General features: G+C 41.4%; 1 protein-coding gene across 4 annotated transcripts in view; it reads left to right on the plus strand.

Annotated features, from left to right (window-relative positions):
• NF2 (NF2, moesin-ezrin-radixin like (MERLIN) tumor suppressor) overlaps nucleotides 1-14,932 on the plus strand; it is a 116,783-nt gene extending 101,851 nt beyond the window's left edge. For 3 of the 4 annotated variants that reach the window (XM_088443529.1, XM_088443532.1, XM_088443530.1), the window contains 2 exons: nucleotides 122-269; nucleotides 13,415-14,932. In XM_088443529.1, coding sequence (XP_088299655.1) covers nucleotides 122-269; nucleotides 13,415-13,465 — 199 coding nt within the window. In that variant the 3' untranslated portion in view covers nucleotides 13,466-14,932. Of the gene's footprint in view, nucleotides 1-121; nucleotides 270-695; nucleotides 743-13,414 lie in introns of all 4 variants that reach the window. The other variant, XM_088443531.1, reaches the window with a different exon arrangement.
• The last annotated feature ends 3,218 nt before the right edge of the window (nucleotides 14,933-18,150 follow it).

Below are 18,150 nucleotides of genomic sequence, written 5' to 3' on the forward strand. Positions count from 1 at the left end.
TCACCCCTAGGGGGACGACTGCACGATTATGATGTCGTAATCGTGCCATTGTCCCCGCATCTAGTAGTGGATGGGCAGCTTTTAGAGTTATTACACACATGTGCCTGTTCTGTTTCCACAGGGTAGAGTACATGGAGAAGAGCCGCCACCTGCAAGAACAGCTGAATGAGCTCAAAACAGAAATAGAATCCCTCAAGCTCAAAGAGCGTGAGAGCGCAATGGATATAATGCATGAGAATGCAGGCAGCAAACAAAATACAATCAAAAAGGTGAGATACAAAGTGGACCACATCAAACAGATATTAAGCCTGTGGATTGTGATCATGGGCATACTGGGGCTTATTGTGGGTGAACCAGTTTAGCGGTGGGATCTGAGCAGGTCATGGCAAAGTGGGTTCAGTTATTGAACAGTCAAGTTTAGTATGTGGGGCAGTGCGTCCATATTCATTATTAAATATGTATGCATGCATGTAACAATGCATCTGTAGACAATATACAATATTTTTTAATTAATATGCTTGCATATCACAGAGAAACATATAGGTATACAAATTTGTTGTAGCGATAAACTCATGGCTGCTAGGACAGATCCATGAGTAGTTATTTGAGATGAATACTACATCTGCCATGCTGCTTTCACCCACTCTCATATATTCATCTTCACATGCTCTGGCATTTTTCTTTTTTCCTGTCAGGGGAGGAGAGCTGTCTGCATCTGAGCGTGATCCATAGTGTGTGCCAGGTATTGTGTACATGTGTGTGTGCGTGTTCTGTTAATAACACTAATGTTACTAACCTGTGTGTGTATGTGAGGGCAATTGTCCAACAGTATGGGTAGCTAGTTAATACAAATTAGATTGTGGTCCTTGTTTTCGGGATTCTTTAGTTTATGTGCGATGTGCTGACAACGAGGGGCATTTACAAAGGGAGGAGGTAAACGAACCGTGAAAATAAATAAATAGATCATACAGATCTCCAAATGAATAACATATATGTAATAAAGGTCTGTAGGTTTTCAGATTTAAACAAGAGAATAACCTTCAAATTGAAACTTTATGGTGCTGATTTTGCAGCATGTGGAATGCTGATGTTCATGTAGTTGAACAATTCTTTACTACTGTGCGTGTGCAAAAATCCCTAAAAACTTCTATGGTGCAAGCATTACACAGTGTATATACACACAGGCACATTTGTAAATGAGATGCACAGTATGAGGAATGTCTTGGAATAGTGCTGGGTGGGGAGAAGCAGGCGCACAGCGATGGTCTGTCTTATGGGCATGTGGTTGCTTACAGAGACCAGAATCGTTCTCATAGGAAGCCATACTCAGAGCAATAATCTGCACCTGCCATAGGGTAGGTGTAAGTTTTGACTGTGCGACCGATGATGGCGTCTAAAGATGCACCAGGCGGTATTACAGCGCCTACAGATGCTCAAGGTGGGCGTATTAGTCCTTGTACAATCATATGCATGGCTGTATCCAGGGAAGTGCTTTCTAGTGGCATTTGCATAAAGTCGCAGACGGGACTACCAAAAGACACGTACACGTTGTCCTCTGAATCAGGCCGTATATCTTTGGTCTTAGTGAGAATTAAACAGTTGTAGGGCGAAAGAAAATGGTGGAACCAACTGTATATGTTGGTTGCATTGCACTGGTATGATCAGCCCAAAGAGTTCTCTGAGTGATCATTATTACCCACATAGCCACCTTAGTAGGGGACACCAGAAAGAGTAACTAGCCTGCAGGTTATAAGATCAGATTTTGCCCTTATAGACCTTATTTCCTTTTTGCTTTGTTATTAATATGACTGTCTGAACTTGCTAACTTTCATGGACAGACTTTAATTGGTGATGCTTTAGTGTCAAGGTCAGAGGTGCTTTATCATCGTGTTCAGTGTTTGCCCTATCTTGCCAGCCTATTTGGTTTTGTATGGTACTTTGATTTTATTAATGCCTCCTTTATGTGCAGTGTTGAAAAATTTGCCTCATCTACAGTATTATAAGCTTTCCCGTTTACATTTAAACCTATCATTTTTTGGGGGGTTTTGTGTGTGTTTGTTTGTTTTTTAGAATACCCCATGCATTATCCACACAGAAGTTTTTCCCTCTTAAGCCAGTGGTCCCAGAACCAAATACAATGATTATTAGTCAGTGTGATAGGCAAAACAAGTACTAATGGATGCCAATCAAAATAAATATATAAAGAAGAGCAGCCCTGTCAACCACCACATAACTGAAACCTAAGGGTGACATATGAGCACAATGTACTTCATTTAATTTTTGCTGAATTTCTCAATAAGAAACATTTGGCCCCGAGATGCCGTGGAATTAATGCTGATACACTAGGGCGCCTGGATTCGGAAAAGTTTGGGAACCCCTTCTCTAAGCCCTTCTTCTGCACAATGCTCTCTGAGCCAGTCTTCTGCATTGTCAGCACTGCTCCCTCTATCTACTCTTTTCTTTGCAGAATCAGACCTTTTGAAACGTACTTAGGGAGCAATGAGAATTAGAAGTGGTGTGACTAGTCTACCAGCTGCAATATACTGTAAAAGGTTTTTAATGTGCAGTCCTGGCTCTCATGACATCTAAGGTACAGTTGAAATTGTGTTGTATGAAAACATATGGTGCTACTTGTCCTGCACAGAGGAGTCATCAGACTGTGCTTCTCTGCACCTGTTTGCAGCCCCTTCCATGTCAGTACTGCTGCATTCACCCACAGTTTCCAGATAGCCCACCCCCTGTCCTGTCGGCACTGCCGCATACATCTTCTGTGTGTGAGCGCTGCATTCTAGCACTGATGTTTCCTCTGTACTCATCCCCTTTTCCTAAAGCTTATTTTATCTGTTATCAGTAACCTTGCTCTCTGCGAAATGAACACTGCTGTCTGCATCTGTCCTTTTGTTAAAGACTGTTCCCTGCGGTGCTAGTTCTGGTCCTTGCATGTACAATTCTCTGCACATTTCCTGCAGTGTCTGCACTGCAGAAGCAGCAGGTACCCTTTGCGGAAAGCTCAGCCCCCACAGTGTCACCGCTGATACTGTACCTCCATAATATAATCAAATATAATTTTGGGTTGTAAATATCCCTCCCTCTTGGTTCCTGCATCTCTTGTCATAGTACAGCAGATACTTGTTTCTGTTTCTCTGTGATGCTGCTTGTACTGTACCTAGGCACTGCTGTATTAATAACACTATTGTTTCCTGAGCTCCGAGATAAGCCCTCATTAAATCTTGGTTAACTGTTTTGTGTATTTCTGTCTTGCCATGTTTCTGACTTTCTAACCATACTTATTCTGTTCTAGTTGCTCAGTGCCTGCTACGGGGGTTTGTCATAATTTTGCACACAAAGTGGGTTTCCGATCTCGTTACATTTACCATATTTATCTCCTTTTCTTCTTATTCGTTACCTCTGAAGTTTCCACGTCCAGCGTTGCTTCTCTCCTTCCTAATCCTCTGCACTGCTGCTGCTCTTCCCCTCCGGGCTCTCAGATGCATCCTAGAAAATAATGCTGCTCCTAATTATCTTTTCTGGGGTTTGTTTTTTTTCATTACAGCATCTTAGTATTTGTGTATTACTGGCTAATATAGTGAGGCTCATATCCTACACTTGAATAAAAAGAGTGATTGATTCCTGTGTACACCAAATGTAGTGTTCAGTGGATTATACATTGCGGTAGAAGAAGTACTGAGAGCTGCATTATAAATCAGTGCGCTCCCCTCCCCTTATATACAGGGCTTTCCTCTCCACCACGGCTCTGTCTCATCACCCCGCCCTCATCTTCTCACACACGAGGTGTTCCATATTCTAGGGGAAGCCAGCCGCCCCACATCACTCCTAATTGGATGCGAGAGCAAAAGCTGGCCGACAGAGAATGGGGGCAGCTGGAGGCGCCCCTAGGGAATCCCCCTCCCCTCTCCTGCTTTCCCTGCTCACATTGCGATGTGCACCAGAGTGGAAACTCTGAGATTCTAGTGTATGCTCCAGCTGCCTGTAATAACCACTCAGAATCCTTAACACGTTTCTGTCACATGGGCCTGAGCAGAGAACTGCCTGAAATATGTATCATGTCTGTGTTTGACCACTTAAATATTTAATTTTGGCCTGTTGATAATACAGCTGCAGTACAACCACTTCCCTTGATGTTTTAGTTTCATAGACTGAGGGTATCCCTTTGATGGGATGCTAATGTTACAGAACCTAAATGAGGAAAGCATGTATTGGTGTAGTTGTCGTAGTGTAATAAACCACATGCTGGTGATGTGGATGAATGAAGTGTGATCATTTCCCACAATATTATGTAACATTACATGCTGATTATACTAGATTAAAGTTAGTTGTGTGTATGCAGCGATCATTGTAAAGTCCTTTAACCAGGCAATGTGAAATGGTTGCTGTATCAAAAGGCAGTGAGGATTTTTAGCTATTACTGAAGATAAACAGAAGAGTACAGAAAGTGTTGACTGTAACACTGTCGGACAAAAGAGTGCAAATTTACACCGGGCAAACTATTCTGTGATGTACAGTACAGGGCCCATGCCATGTCACACATGTACTACAAGAGTACTGGACTTTTTAATATATTTTCATTGTGGCACTGTTAAGTGGTCTCATCAAAGAACTGCAGCAGCACAGTTGCAATGTGGTAGGCCGCACAAGCTTGTAGAGTGGTGCTGAAGCATGCAGCATGTACACATACTCTCCTCATTTGTATCACTCACAACTGCAGTCGGACTGGGGCATGAAGAGACCATAGGGGGAATGCAGTGGTAGGGGCCCATGCTTAAGGGGCATAGTCATCCACCAGAGGGGTGTGGCCAGTCACCACAGATGCTTGTCTAACCATTAGGCAAATCTTAGTGTAGTCTCTATGTGATAACCCGTCAGGTGGGGTAGATGGTGAAATCACAAATTTTAACGTATGTTACCTGTTAAGGGTGTTTTCCTCTGCACTGTTGTGTTTTCTATTGTTTCTTTCAGTTCCAACCGAGAGGTAAGGAGTATGGTGTGGTCCTTAGTACAATAACCAACACTTTATTTTTAAAGAGTAATTTTCTTTACTTTTCAAGAACAATTTAGTTCTCCGATGGAACAATACATTAAGTTTAACATAGATGGGTTTTCACAATACACCAGTATTTAAATGCAAACTTTTCACACTTGTATAACACACTCAGTTACAAATAGAAACAAAATATTTATTAAACTGGAACTTCTTCAGTGCATTTACTGTAGGGGCAAATTGAGTTAAGCTGCCCACACACATAGCAATATTTTACCCGATCTGGCCAATTCTGACGCATTGGAATGTCAGATCGTGTAAAATATGCCGAAATCGTGAGTCCCCACTCACGATCAAGATGCGATTCGCGTCCACGCTTGGTCGTACATCGCATCGTCAGATATGCCATGCTGTAGGGCAGGTCTGACAATCTAGGATACAATACACAGTGAAAAGTCTGCATGCAGGAGAGATCATATGAAGATTGGATACAAATTATGTGCAGATCGTGTGCAGAGCTGCCGGGGAGATTTTCAAGGGAAATCGTACACATCGGCTGATCGTGCGCACATCGGCATGTGTGTGGGCATCTTTAGTAGTTGACATTAGATACACAAGTTATAACATAAATACTTTCCTAAATCATAAGTAAGTGTCCTTCTGCATTAACTGTAACATTACCTACACTAAGAACTAGTAACCCACTGTAATGTTAAATATGAAAATTGGTGCATTCTGGCCAGACACTTTTAAGTTGGTGCACAGAGTTAGATAATTGATTTCCTTAAAGAAGGCTGTAAACTGACGCTGAATCCTGGCTGTAGCAAGACTGTTGTTGCTATGTTGGACCCTTGTATGGTGCAAACCCGGGTTTGTTAGATACTTATTTCCCTGCTGTTTAAGATGACTTAAATGATGGGCACTGAACCCCTTCAGAATTCCTTAACCGTACAGTCACTGCAGGGGAAACCTCAGTTCTGTGTCTATAGCAATTTACTAAGTCCATTCATGTCTTAGGATCCGAAAAGTTTAAACAGTATTTGGGAAGTGCTAATACTTGTAAGCTGCAGAGTCTGAAGACTACTTAGGTTTGTTTTCCATCCTGGTGCAGCTAAAACTCTTAATAGCTTGGGGTATTAAATGTTTAGTCCCCGTTTCGGGCAGTCAACTTATATGGGCTGAGTTCTCCTCAGATACCTGGAAGAGCTGCAAACCTGAGCACTTCTATTCTATGACAAAATCTTACAGCTTGACAGGGCAATTGCCTCATGACGTTTGACTGTTAGAATAAAAGTCACTGCACCTCATAAAGGAGATGTTGATGTTAATATAACATCGGGATTGTCAGCTCCCCTATACTAGTCCTGGTGAGGTTATGGCTTAGAACATGTGTCTGGATGCTGCAGCTGTCTCGCCAAGAGGAGGGAAAGTCACTACTACGTGTCTCCTGCAGAATGTGCCTGTGACAGTAGCTGAATGGTGTGCTACTGTGACATGTATATTGACAGACCTGAATGGTGTGCTGCTGTGACATGTGTACTGACAGACGTGAATGGTGTGCTGCTGTGACATGTGTACTGACAGACCTGAATGGTGTGCTGCTGTGACTTGTAATACTGACAGACCTGTTCCTCATTGACAGATCTCTGTGTTCAGCACCACCAAAAGCCAGACAGCCCTCTCTTCTCAGCAGGGGCTGGCTGGCAACTTTTTTAGCCTGGGGGCGTACAGAGCACTGGCCCATAAGTGACGGCCTATCCTAAAATGATTTTCATGTACAACAAATATTTAGAAGACAAAACGAAACATGGTATTGCTTAACCCAAAGATTCTTATAGATAGACAGGCAGATAACCTTCCAGGGGCATCACCCCAATTGTCACGCATATTACGGGTCATCATGATACGTATTTGCATACCATGCAACAGTGCTTTGACGTGAGAGGAAAAACTGTAGATACAGCTCACCCCCAACACACATACAGCACTGAACTCATAAAGATCCCCCCCTCCCACACATCTCTCCCCTCTCAGATCTCCCACCTCACAGACCCCCACCCAGCTATCCCCATTCACTCAGATCACCCCCTCACAAACATGCAGAGCTGCACCTATACAGATCCCCCCACTAACACAGATCACATTCCCTCACTATTATAGCTCTTACCAAGCTGTGGGGGGATCACCTGCTGGGCCTCTAACAGTGATTTTCAGCCTCTTGAGAGACCCCCCCCATATTTTCAGAATGATTACACTCTGTGAAGGGGTCACTGGCTGCAGCCGTACAGTTCCTGCTCTGGTTCACTTCCCTGTCTGTGTTATTCTGCTCCCCCCTCCTCCCCATCTGTGTTATTCTGCTCCCCCCTCCTCCCCATCTGTGTTATTGTCCCCCATTCTCCTCATCTGTGTGATTGTGCTTCCCCCTCCTCATCTGCGTGATTGTGTCATCGTCCCCTTCTTTCCATCTGTGTTGTTGTATCCCCCCTTCCTCCTCTTCCTCAACTGTTATTGTGCACACCCCTCTTCTCCCCATCTGTTATTGTGCCTCCCCCTCCTCATGTTTGTCTGTTCTGCTCCCTCCCCCCCTCCTCCCCATCGTTGTCTGTTATTCTGCACTCCCCCCCCCCCCCCCCCCTTACACATCAGTTTCCGTTATTGTGTGTCCCCCAGCCCCTTCACTAACCTTCTCTCTTCACATGTTCCCCTGTCTTCTCGGCTCCTGCTCCACTGTCAGAGCACCTCCGTGGGTCTTGGGCTGAAAAAAAGTGTTGGGGCGCCAGCACAGGCAAAGCGGCAGGCGTGACCTGTGATGTCAACCCTCTGCGTCTAGGCATGGCCCGGGCGCGTCTGAGCCTCCCAGAGGAGCTCAGTGGCAGTGCTGCCCTCTCGCCTCTTGCGCCGCTGCAGACTAAGCAACCGCTCTGCTCTAACACATTGAGAAATCAGTGCCTTCATACTGTGTGCGTGGTGTGGGCGTGTCAGCAGCCGCGAGTGGCTCAGCCCACACCACGCCTCCTGTCTGGAAGCCTTGATCTCCGAATGTGTTTACTAGGCCCAGCAGGTGATTCCTCCCTCCCCTCTCCTCCTGCTTGGCATGCTCAGGCTGTCAGCTCTGGCTCACTGAGCAGTGAGCAAAGCCACAGACAGCAGACTTCAGTTGTAATACGGCCGTCTATGCGCGACAGTATCAGTGTTTTTTGTTTTGTTTTTTACTAAGTTTGTAAAGGAGGCGGCCCAGGACGCTACTTTACATGGCACCCTGCCCCCCGGCCCAGCCCGCCCCTGGTTCTGGGGTACCATATCTATAGAAGGGAACAAAGCCCCCATGTTGATCAGTGGTCCTGCTACACCAGGTAACTGACATCTAATAGAGTAACAAACTATCATTTATAATCTGGAACCTGACACCTAGAAGAGAGAGGTGGGCCCACAGTCGGTGGGGTCCCCCGGGGATTTCCCCTGTACCCCTGTGGGCCAGTTAAACCCTGCACAACTGTCTCTGAAAGCAATTTCAACAAAAGAACTGTTCATTGTGAGTCTGATGGATTAGGTTATCCTCAAGCAGCCACACACAAGTCCCTAATTGCCATGCATAATGCCAAATCATCTGCATATTTTGGAGTGATAAATCACTCTTCACCATCTAGCAGTCTGACAGATGAATCTGGGTTTGGTGGCTGCCAGGAGAACGCTTACTGCCCGAATGCTACAGCCTGATGTAAAGTTCTGTTGGGGAACAATAATGGTCTGTGGAGGCTGTTATAGCAGCAAAGGGGGAGCCTAGTCCATATAAATGCCCTTAGCTTTGTAGTGAGATGTTTATAAAGCATATATGGGTGTGATATTCAGGTGTCCGCAAAATTTTGGCCATGTACGATATATATATGTATGTGTATAATATATATATATATATATATATATATATATATATATATATATAAATGTAAAACAGCGGCACTCACGGGGCTGAATAAAGAAGAGTCAGGTACACAATAGGTGTATGTGATTCGACGTTTCAGTGAAGAACCGTTCTTGATGAAAGTCTTCACCAACTGAAACGTCAAATCACATACACCTATTGTGTACCTGACTCTTATTTATTCAGCCCCGTGAGTGCCGCTGTTTTGCATTTTTATTCAACAGGTCTTCTCCACCTCAGATGGCACCTGGGCAAGTATTTGTGGTTATTGTGGAGTGCCGGCTACAGTGACTTTTATATATATATATATATATATATATATATATATATATATATATATATATATATATATATATATATATATATATATAATATTATGCACACACACATTGCCCTGCTTGGCACTCTGACTCAGAAAAAAAACGCGATCCTGGGTGCCTTCCCACATAGGATGTCCAAATAGATAGTGCTGAAAGAGCGGCACTTCCGGTATAACAAAAGCTCAATTTAAGTGGCCCCAGACCACTAGGTGAGTTCAACGTTTCAAATTTTTATACAAAATCCTGATGAAAAATTTGTATAAAAATTTGAAATGTTGAACTCACCTAGTGGTCTGGGACCCTTTGATTGAGCTTTTACTGGGAGTGCCGCTCTTTCAGATATATATATATTATATATATAATTTTTAGATTTGAAATGTAGCCTACTTAACATGAAACAATTCACATTTAGAGTAGTAATCAAATTGGGACACTGGGAAATACTGTGCTGTTCTCCATCCAATTTTACGACGTATGAAGTAGGGTTGCCATGCTGTTGTGTAATGCCACCGGGTTGTCTCTCAGGCTGGATGTAGCCTCACAATTACAGTTGGGTTACAGCAAGGCTTTTCCTCAATAATATTTGTGTTTTGAATCCTGATTATAAATTAGAAAGACCTATATCAGTGATCGCGCTGAATAAAACAAATATGGGTCCCAGGGACCCCTCACTTTAAAAAAAAATGTGGGTCCTACTCCAGTCTCTGGGTCCTATAACAAATTATGCCTCACTGCCTGTAGCGTGTAAAACCGCGCTATAGCGCATATTTTGCACTGAGAATTACATGGGGAGAAGGGAACAGGGGGCACAGGGGTGGGAGGGGGGTTACACAGGAGAGCAGAAGCGGAACAGACATTGAGAGAGGGTGCAGAAGGGTACAGACATGGGGAGAGGGGAACGGGGCATAGTGGAGCTGGAGAGTACACAAGAGAGCAGGAGGAGTACAGAAAGGGGCACAGGGGTGGGAGAGGAGACTACACAGGAGAGCAGAAGGGGTACAATAGTTTGCACCACTATTATTATAATGGGACACAAGTCAGTCTCCACATATAATCAACAGGGCACTACAGAGCACTAGAGAATGCTCCCCTGTATAAAAATGACATTAGGACACAGTCTGTGCTCCTCCTGTGCTATAATAAATACCATTTACCTGCTGCCAGTTACAGTGATACTGCAGTCACACAGACGAAGGACGACATCAGGGTACTTCTACTGAAGGGGATCTATCCATTACCCCTGGGGTAAGTTAGGAGGAAGCACGAACCAGAGCAGCGTGGAGGTCAGGTAAAACGCACAGCCGGCAGCGATTTGATCATGAGTCGCCGCTGGCAGTGATGGGTTGGTGAATGCTGCCGGCGGTGATTGAACGAGGTGCTGCTGATGGTGATTTGGCTGCTGCTGCCGCTGTGTGTGCGCTGCAGTAACCAGTAACCGCCGGCAGCATCTCCCCAACCAATCACTGCCGGCTGTGATTGGCTGCTCTGCGGCGAGCACACAAGTCGGGGACTCGCACCCAGGTCCTATGGGACCCAGTCATTTTGAAAAAAAATTTAGTCCCTCACTTCCTGTATCGCGTAAAAACACACTATAGCCCGTATTTCGCGATCACGATGTATAACTGTCACCATAACGTAACTTTTCATGGTGTAGTCGTATATGAAAAAAAAATTCCAGTCAGCCATACAAATAAGCAGTAGCTGATTGCTTTCCATGTATGTAAGATACAGAAAATAGAATTACAAAGTCTAGTACTACAGTGGAAGGTTCCCTTACCTGTTTAATGAAGGTCATAGGGGGAGTCTCGATTAATTCGATCTGGCATGTGCAAAGATTAATTGAGGTCAGGGAAGGCATCGGTAAATGGACACTGTATGCAGGCCTGCCAGTTGTCAATTTCTGTGGATGCCCTCTCCTTGTAATGTCTATAACTTGGACAAGCTGCATTAATCATTTTTAGAGAAGTAACCTTCAGTATCAGGTGACTTCACATGTGCTCATTGGTCAGTGGTATGCTCTGCATTTTCTTTGTGGTGAATGCTGTTCCCTGTTACATTTACATTAGTCTTTTTTTGTTTGTTTGATCAATCCATTTGTACACAGAAAGGGAAAAAAAAATTGTATTATATATTTTACCTTAGAAAGTAAAATTTTATAGTCGACCTGTAGAAAGAAAAACATTTTATCTGTTTTCTTGGTTAGCCTGTATTGTTGTACTGGAGGTGAACAGTTAATCATAGATTCCTTTTGAGAAATGCATTGACAGTACACACAGTGCATCGTATAAAGACTAAGGGGCCTATGTGCTAATAATTGTGGAATTGCAGCATTGCTTTTTGAAGTTTGTACATAGGGCAGAGATCGTAGTCGCATTGAGAATAGTGAGAACTGCACTCTGCTGGAGATTTATGTGAAATCTACCTGCATCCTGCATCCTGCATCGTGCTATTAGTACATTGCTACAATCCATAATATTAAGCCAGAAAATGCAGTTTCTACATAATTGTCTAAAAAAAAAAAAAAAACTTGATATATAGGCCCCTAAAAGTATTGTTAGTTGTCAATTTACCAGCTTTTTTTTTGACTCGTGTGAGCAGTACGGAACTCTGATGCAATGTATATTCTATTTTGTAAACCCTATAACCATTGGTAAACGGTCTTATTCATCACAGTTTATATCTACAGTGTGGTAGAAAATAGACATTCTATACCATACACTGCCTGTAATGTTTTTGCTATGTGAAATTGTTTCTGTCATGATTGTGTACAGTAGAACACTGGTTCAACAGTCACTCTGAACCGCTACCATATAAATAATGCATATACAAAGCATTTACACCAGGTCATAAAAAGAACTTGACTGAAAGATTTCCATCCCTTTTGTTTCATAACCTGGAATGCTAAAGCTGCAGCTTCCTTTTCATCTATATATAAATAATTGAATTTACAAATGTTTTTAATTACAATTTTTTGTAATCAATTTTGTTTGTTTTTATTTTGTAGTTAGAAGCAACACATTTGTGCTTCTATAGGTAACGAGTAGTTAATGTGTTGCGAAAATTGCATTTGTTTTCCTCTGGGAACATAAGGGTGGGACATAGAGAAGAAGTGTAATAGGTTGCAGTCAATACTATGGAAATAACATTTTACAAAATAATGTCTTCTGTGATTAGTGCATGTGCTTTCCAGCCATATTGATTGCTTGTTGTACAATACTAAAATGCCATGTTCTTGTTGTGTGTTAAAAAAGTAACTCTCCTATATACTTTCCGTCTGCTGTAAAACTCTGTGTGTGCCTCTTATTGTGAGAGCATAGGAGTTGTGTTTCCTGATGTTTTTAATGTGTTAGTTGAGTCAATTCAATACATAGTCATACAAACCAACACTAAGTCAGCTGTTCCTGGTGACATCACAGCCAGCCACTCTCTAATACACCAATATAATTGTTTTATTCAGCAGGGAAACACTTGGCAGGACATAGATCTATACACACTGACTGTTTATTGGGAACTGTACGTGAGCATTTGCAAGCTAGAAAAAAAAAAAAGACCTTATTTTGTTAGCCTACTGGCAGTCTATGCAAGACTAACATCCTGTGCCCAACACTGTATTATAGAGCTCACAAAATCTTGATTGAGTCTGACAAATATTACTTAACCTTGTCATCTAGAGACAAAACATAGTGTGGTCTGCCTAGCATATGTATTACCATAGCCATGGATAACAATCATCCGTGGAGTCGTGCAGCTAATATGAAGAAAGGACTAGAAGATACTGAGATGGGACTAACTCAAATAAGGAACAAAGTCCCTGGGGATAAGGCTAGTAAAGACTTGCATAAGTATTTTGAAGTATGACTAGCACAGGCTTGTATCTGCAGCTTTAATGTCACTACAAGCAGACAGAGGTAGCAATGGCATTAATACTGTGATAATACATTTTAAGAATGTAAGAGTGTAAGGTCATTGTTAGGCATTTGCATCAGTTACAATATGCAGTAATAGTACTATTATGACTAACAATCTACAAGAGCACTGTCCACACTTGGCTTTATGGTTCCTGGTCCTGCATGTCATAAAATGTGTTTGGTTCTGTACTTGCTCAGTGTTGGTCTTCTGAATTAATGTAGCCACGTTTCTTACTATACACTCCTAATGTTCTCTGTTTCCCAACAGCTCACATTGCAGAGCACACAGTGCAGAGTAGCCTTCTTTGAAGAATTGTGATCCATTACCTGTCAGCTGCAGACATCACTAGTTCTCTGGAGATATCCACAAGGGTCACAATGAAGTACGGAGATATCAACACAAGTGTAACAAGGGTGGTCCATGAATAACTACCTTATTTTATTCTAACAATTCAACTCTGTGTGTATGTAGACATAACACCGTTATCACTGAAAGGTACAATGTGATTGATTTTCATGTATTTGGTCTGAATTTATTCTTATAAATTTTTGAAGGACTGGCATGGTGGTTCAAAGAAGGAAAAAAAAGATGCTGATTCTTTCCATTCTGTTTGAGGGGAAGGTAATGTTACCTTTAGTAAGGTGGTCAGAGATTACAGCAGATTTCACATATGCTGAAGGACCTGATTCATTGCAATTAACTTCTCACTGAGCGATTATGCTCCAGAATCAATTATAATTATAAGTGAGGAATTGCCTTCTACTTGCCCGCACTTAGGGGCATATGTATCAAAGCTTGATGGGAGATAAAATTGTGAGATATAGATCACCAACCAATCAGCTTCTAACTTACATTTTGCAGGCTGTGTTTAAGAAATGATACTTTGGAGCTGATTGGTTGGTGATATATATTTCACAATTTTATCTTACATCAAGCTTTGAAGCCTTAGTTTAGGCTTTTTTTTACACACTTATGGAGCATATACTGCTACTGAAATGTTTTGTGCAAATAGAACGTTTTATTAGTTAATGGCCTTTTTCAGTTGCAATTCATCACAATTGCTCAACAGTTAAATATTATTTGGATTAAAACAGTTAGCAATTAGGGACTTGCCCAATGATGCTTAAGTATCAGTTGTTTTGTGGTAACACAAAAATGATAATCATCTTTCACCCATTCAAAACAATGTCAACTCATTTTTGGTTCTTGACCCATTGGTAATGGACTTATTTTGGACACTAAAATATATTCATAGGTGTTGTTTGATGCAAAAGTGTTTTGCACAAAAGAAAATGCCTTGCATTTACACTACTCAAAGTTATTGTACATATATATATTTACACAGTTTTGCAGTCGTTATTTTAACTTGTGCAAAAGGTCAAAACTGACCATCGCTACCTGTTACTTTTGCCTTTGCTCCTACATGAATGACAAGTGACTCTCTCTTTGTTTGCAAATTCCTGTTTATTCTGCTTCTTCGCCCGCCTTACACACTTGGCATGTTTAACATTTTCTAAATCTGTGACATTGCAAGTGAGGCAGGGGACTGAAGGGAAGGGAGGGAGTTGTTTGAAGAGAGGATGCTGCCATGAAATTGTACTGACCTAATTCAGTTTGTGCTGATGGTTTTTAAAAATGAAACTGCAGTATTTTTATATGTATATTTTATATATATTCTCTTTCATCTTGTCAGTCTTAAAGTTGTGTGACTGATGCGGGAAGTGTTTCAGTATTGTTTTGTTAAAACGAAGAAGTGTTGATTTTAAATAAAAAAAAACAACTGAAGATCAGCGTGTGACCATTACTGACTTGACATATAGAGGCTAGTGCGTTTGGGAAAAATGTTTAAGGACAAGACACAGGAGACTGAGCATATTCTGTGCATTTTGGAAAGGTAACCCTTGAGAGCTAAGAAACTAAAACCTGCGAGTTATAGAAAACCTAAGTATATGTGGAAAACAATCCTTAAAGAATCTGTAACACAGGATGAAGGGAAAAGGTTTACACTGAACATGATGAAGGAAACACCATTGCTTCATCTTACAGTACCAGATAATCACCATAAACTTATATCAGGTGAGACGTGATCAACACTGCAGTGGATGATTAATCTGTCAGCAGAGGGAGAAGAAAGTGGATATAGCAAATATGAGAAGATTTAGTAGCAGCATAATTCTGGAGCCACAAAATAACATGCTTGAATTCATAAACCATCTTACCACATACACCTACAGCATAATTAACACAAGTATGCAAATGTAAAATATAGGTTTAAATCTAAGGTTGGGGTGGCATGATGCATGAAATGAAGGATTAATGTTTTAGGGAGCCATTCAGAAAATCATCTATCATCGGGAAAGGAGACATGAAAACAGCAGGAAAATGAAATTACAAGGAGTAACTAGTTTAACCCAGTAGGTGCTAGGGGTGTGCAGTCAGTGGATCCATCTTTATGTATGTCCAAGTAGAACATTTTCCTGATCACTTCCTTTGAATTTCAAAGGTTAATGGTACAGGAGTATGTAGCACACAGTTGCTAATATTTGCCTAATGTCAGAAGCACCTGAGTTATTGGCGTATCAATAATGCTAGTGTTCACTATATATCTAATAACAAATGTTTCACAGAAAGGGTGTCAGCCATAGTTATGTTACAAAGTATATTATGTATAATAATGTAGATGTAAGCCAGGGTGTATTGCTACTACTGGAATGGTGACAGTGAGACAAGACGCCCAACAATGAGAGTAAGTCACACAGCTGGGTTGGCAGGAGTGTCATCTAATATTTATTTGTTTTATTTGTTCACGTTAATTTAACAGTCCTTCTTCCATCTTGTATATTGTGCCAGACACGGGCACCTGGCGATAGATCTGTGAACAGTGTACTGCATATACATATGAATAGATGGTTGTATAAATAAAAAGTTATATAGGTCTATTGGTTATATTTAATGGATATATTATGCATTTAATAATACATTTTTAAAGAACTGCAGGTTAACGTATTACTCAGATAATGTAATTTATAGTAGATTATATAATATGGCTGTATATTATTTTGAAGATATTTGCAAGCTCTAAGACAAACTACATATGTAAAATGCCAGTAAACTTCTAAATAGACGTATATTGGTGCCGAAATAACACCAAACCATTTCTGGATTTTATAATACACCGTGAATGAACAATTATTACATCATCACAGACCAATGTGTATTAGAGCTAGAAAGGGCTTCACAAGGTCACCAGTTCAGTGTAATGGGGCTCTGATAGTCTCTTCTCCTGCATACAATGCCACTGGCATCAGGGAAGGGCTGTCAAAGGAGATCAACTAAAACAAAGAAGTCATGTTTGTACCAAGCTTTAGCCATTTGTTGCACACTGACAGATATATCTGTCCAATCTGTCTGGTGGAAAGGAAAATCTGGTCAGTCTTCCAGGGTTTTGGAGCAAATTTCTATTGGTATTTGCTCCCATACATTACCAGAATTTCCTTCCCACCAGACAGATTGGACAGATAGATCTGTCAGTGTGTACCCAGCTTAACACAATATAGGTAGATTTATGGGTAGCGATTAGTGCAATACTTGATTGAGTTTACCATACAATACATTTTTAAATATGTATTAAAATGGGGAGACCACTTGCTTTATTCAACAAAGCTCCCCAAAACTGGATGCGTTCGGCATCGCAGCGGTTGGGATGCCGAAGGTAAGTTGGGGGGAGGGTTAGATTTTAGGGGTTAGGCACTAAGGGCGGAGAGTTAGGTTTAAGGTGTGGCGAGGGGGAGGTTAGGTTCAGACAATAGGGAAGGGTGGGGTTAGGGTTAGACACCAAAGAGGGACGGTTAACATATAGATCAACATATATGTTAACCTTGTCGGGATCCTGACACTCAGCATTTCATACCCAACCCCTCCAAAACATATTCCGATTTTACAATACATATTAGTTCAGCATGTTCCTTAGCAATTCCAGTTTTAGTTTTTAGAGCTACTGTAAGCTCCACTAGTGATTTGTCGCATATCCGATAACCTGCATATGTATGGAACTAACTAGTAATTGAATAAATCTTTTTTGCAACCAACTGATAATGTCCCAGCTTGCAGCATCTTTATTAGACCACACGTGATAATGTGACAAATCATACTGTCACAACCAAAAGCGCAGATGCAATTTGTGACCTATAACACTGCACATATGATTGTACAAAATTTCAAATGATTACTGGTACCTTAATAGCTATATCATGTAATTTCCTACCTAATCATAATTCTATTACAGAATGTAAACCAGAGTAACCAAATATAATTGAGTTAATAATAATGGTCTATTGCATGTTGAAATTAGCTGTCTGCTACTGCTCTATGCCAAGCGCACAGAGGGGATTCCACCAGACCTATTTTTTTTTTGCTGGCTCTTACACTTGTAAAAGGTTGAAGAATAAAAAAAACCTTTGTCTCATTCTGGATGGGAGGGAGTTAACCTTAAAATGTCCTCATGGGGACATTTGTCGGTTATTTAATCTGCAGGCTGAACATGTAGTTACAGAAGAGAGAGCGAGTGAGCCAGCATGTGTGTGTGTGTGTGAGGGAGCTTTGAAGGAGAGACATCCAATGCCCAATCTCCCAAAGTAACGGGGTCCCCTCATCACCATATAAATAGCCCTTATTTAATCTAATTTATGTCCTGGAATAAATTCCTCTGTGGCTCCTGGGCAGAATGTAAAATCTCCCTGCGTTGTTTCTTACAAATAGATTTTCATGATTCTCTATTGCAGGAAAGTGGTTCTGCTGTTGAATCCCTAATGAGCTTAAGAAAAACATGGCAGGTTATTACACAGCCAAATACTGTTACATCATCTTAAATAAACTTATTTCTGAGAACATTTGATCAACTGTAATATACAGAAATACAGGCAGTAGACAAAAACGTAAAATATCTGGGAACATCAGGTATATAACTAAGGCATGCACACAGGTTTGGTATAAGCAGGCTCGCT

This window comes from Taudactylus pleione, unplaced genomic scaffold (assembly GCF_031769625.1).
Source record: "Taudactylus pleione unplaced genomic scaffold, aTauple2 ptg000330l, whole genome shotgun sequence".
Classification (NCBI taxonomy): domain Eukaryota; kingdom Metazoa; phylum Chordata; class Amphibia; order Anura; family Myobatrachidae; genus Taudactylus; species Taudactylus pleione.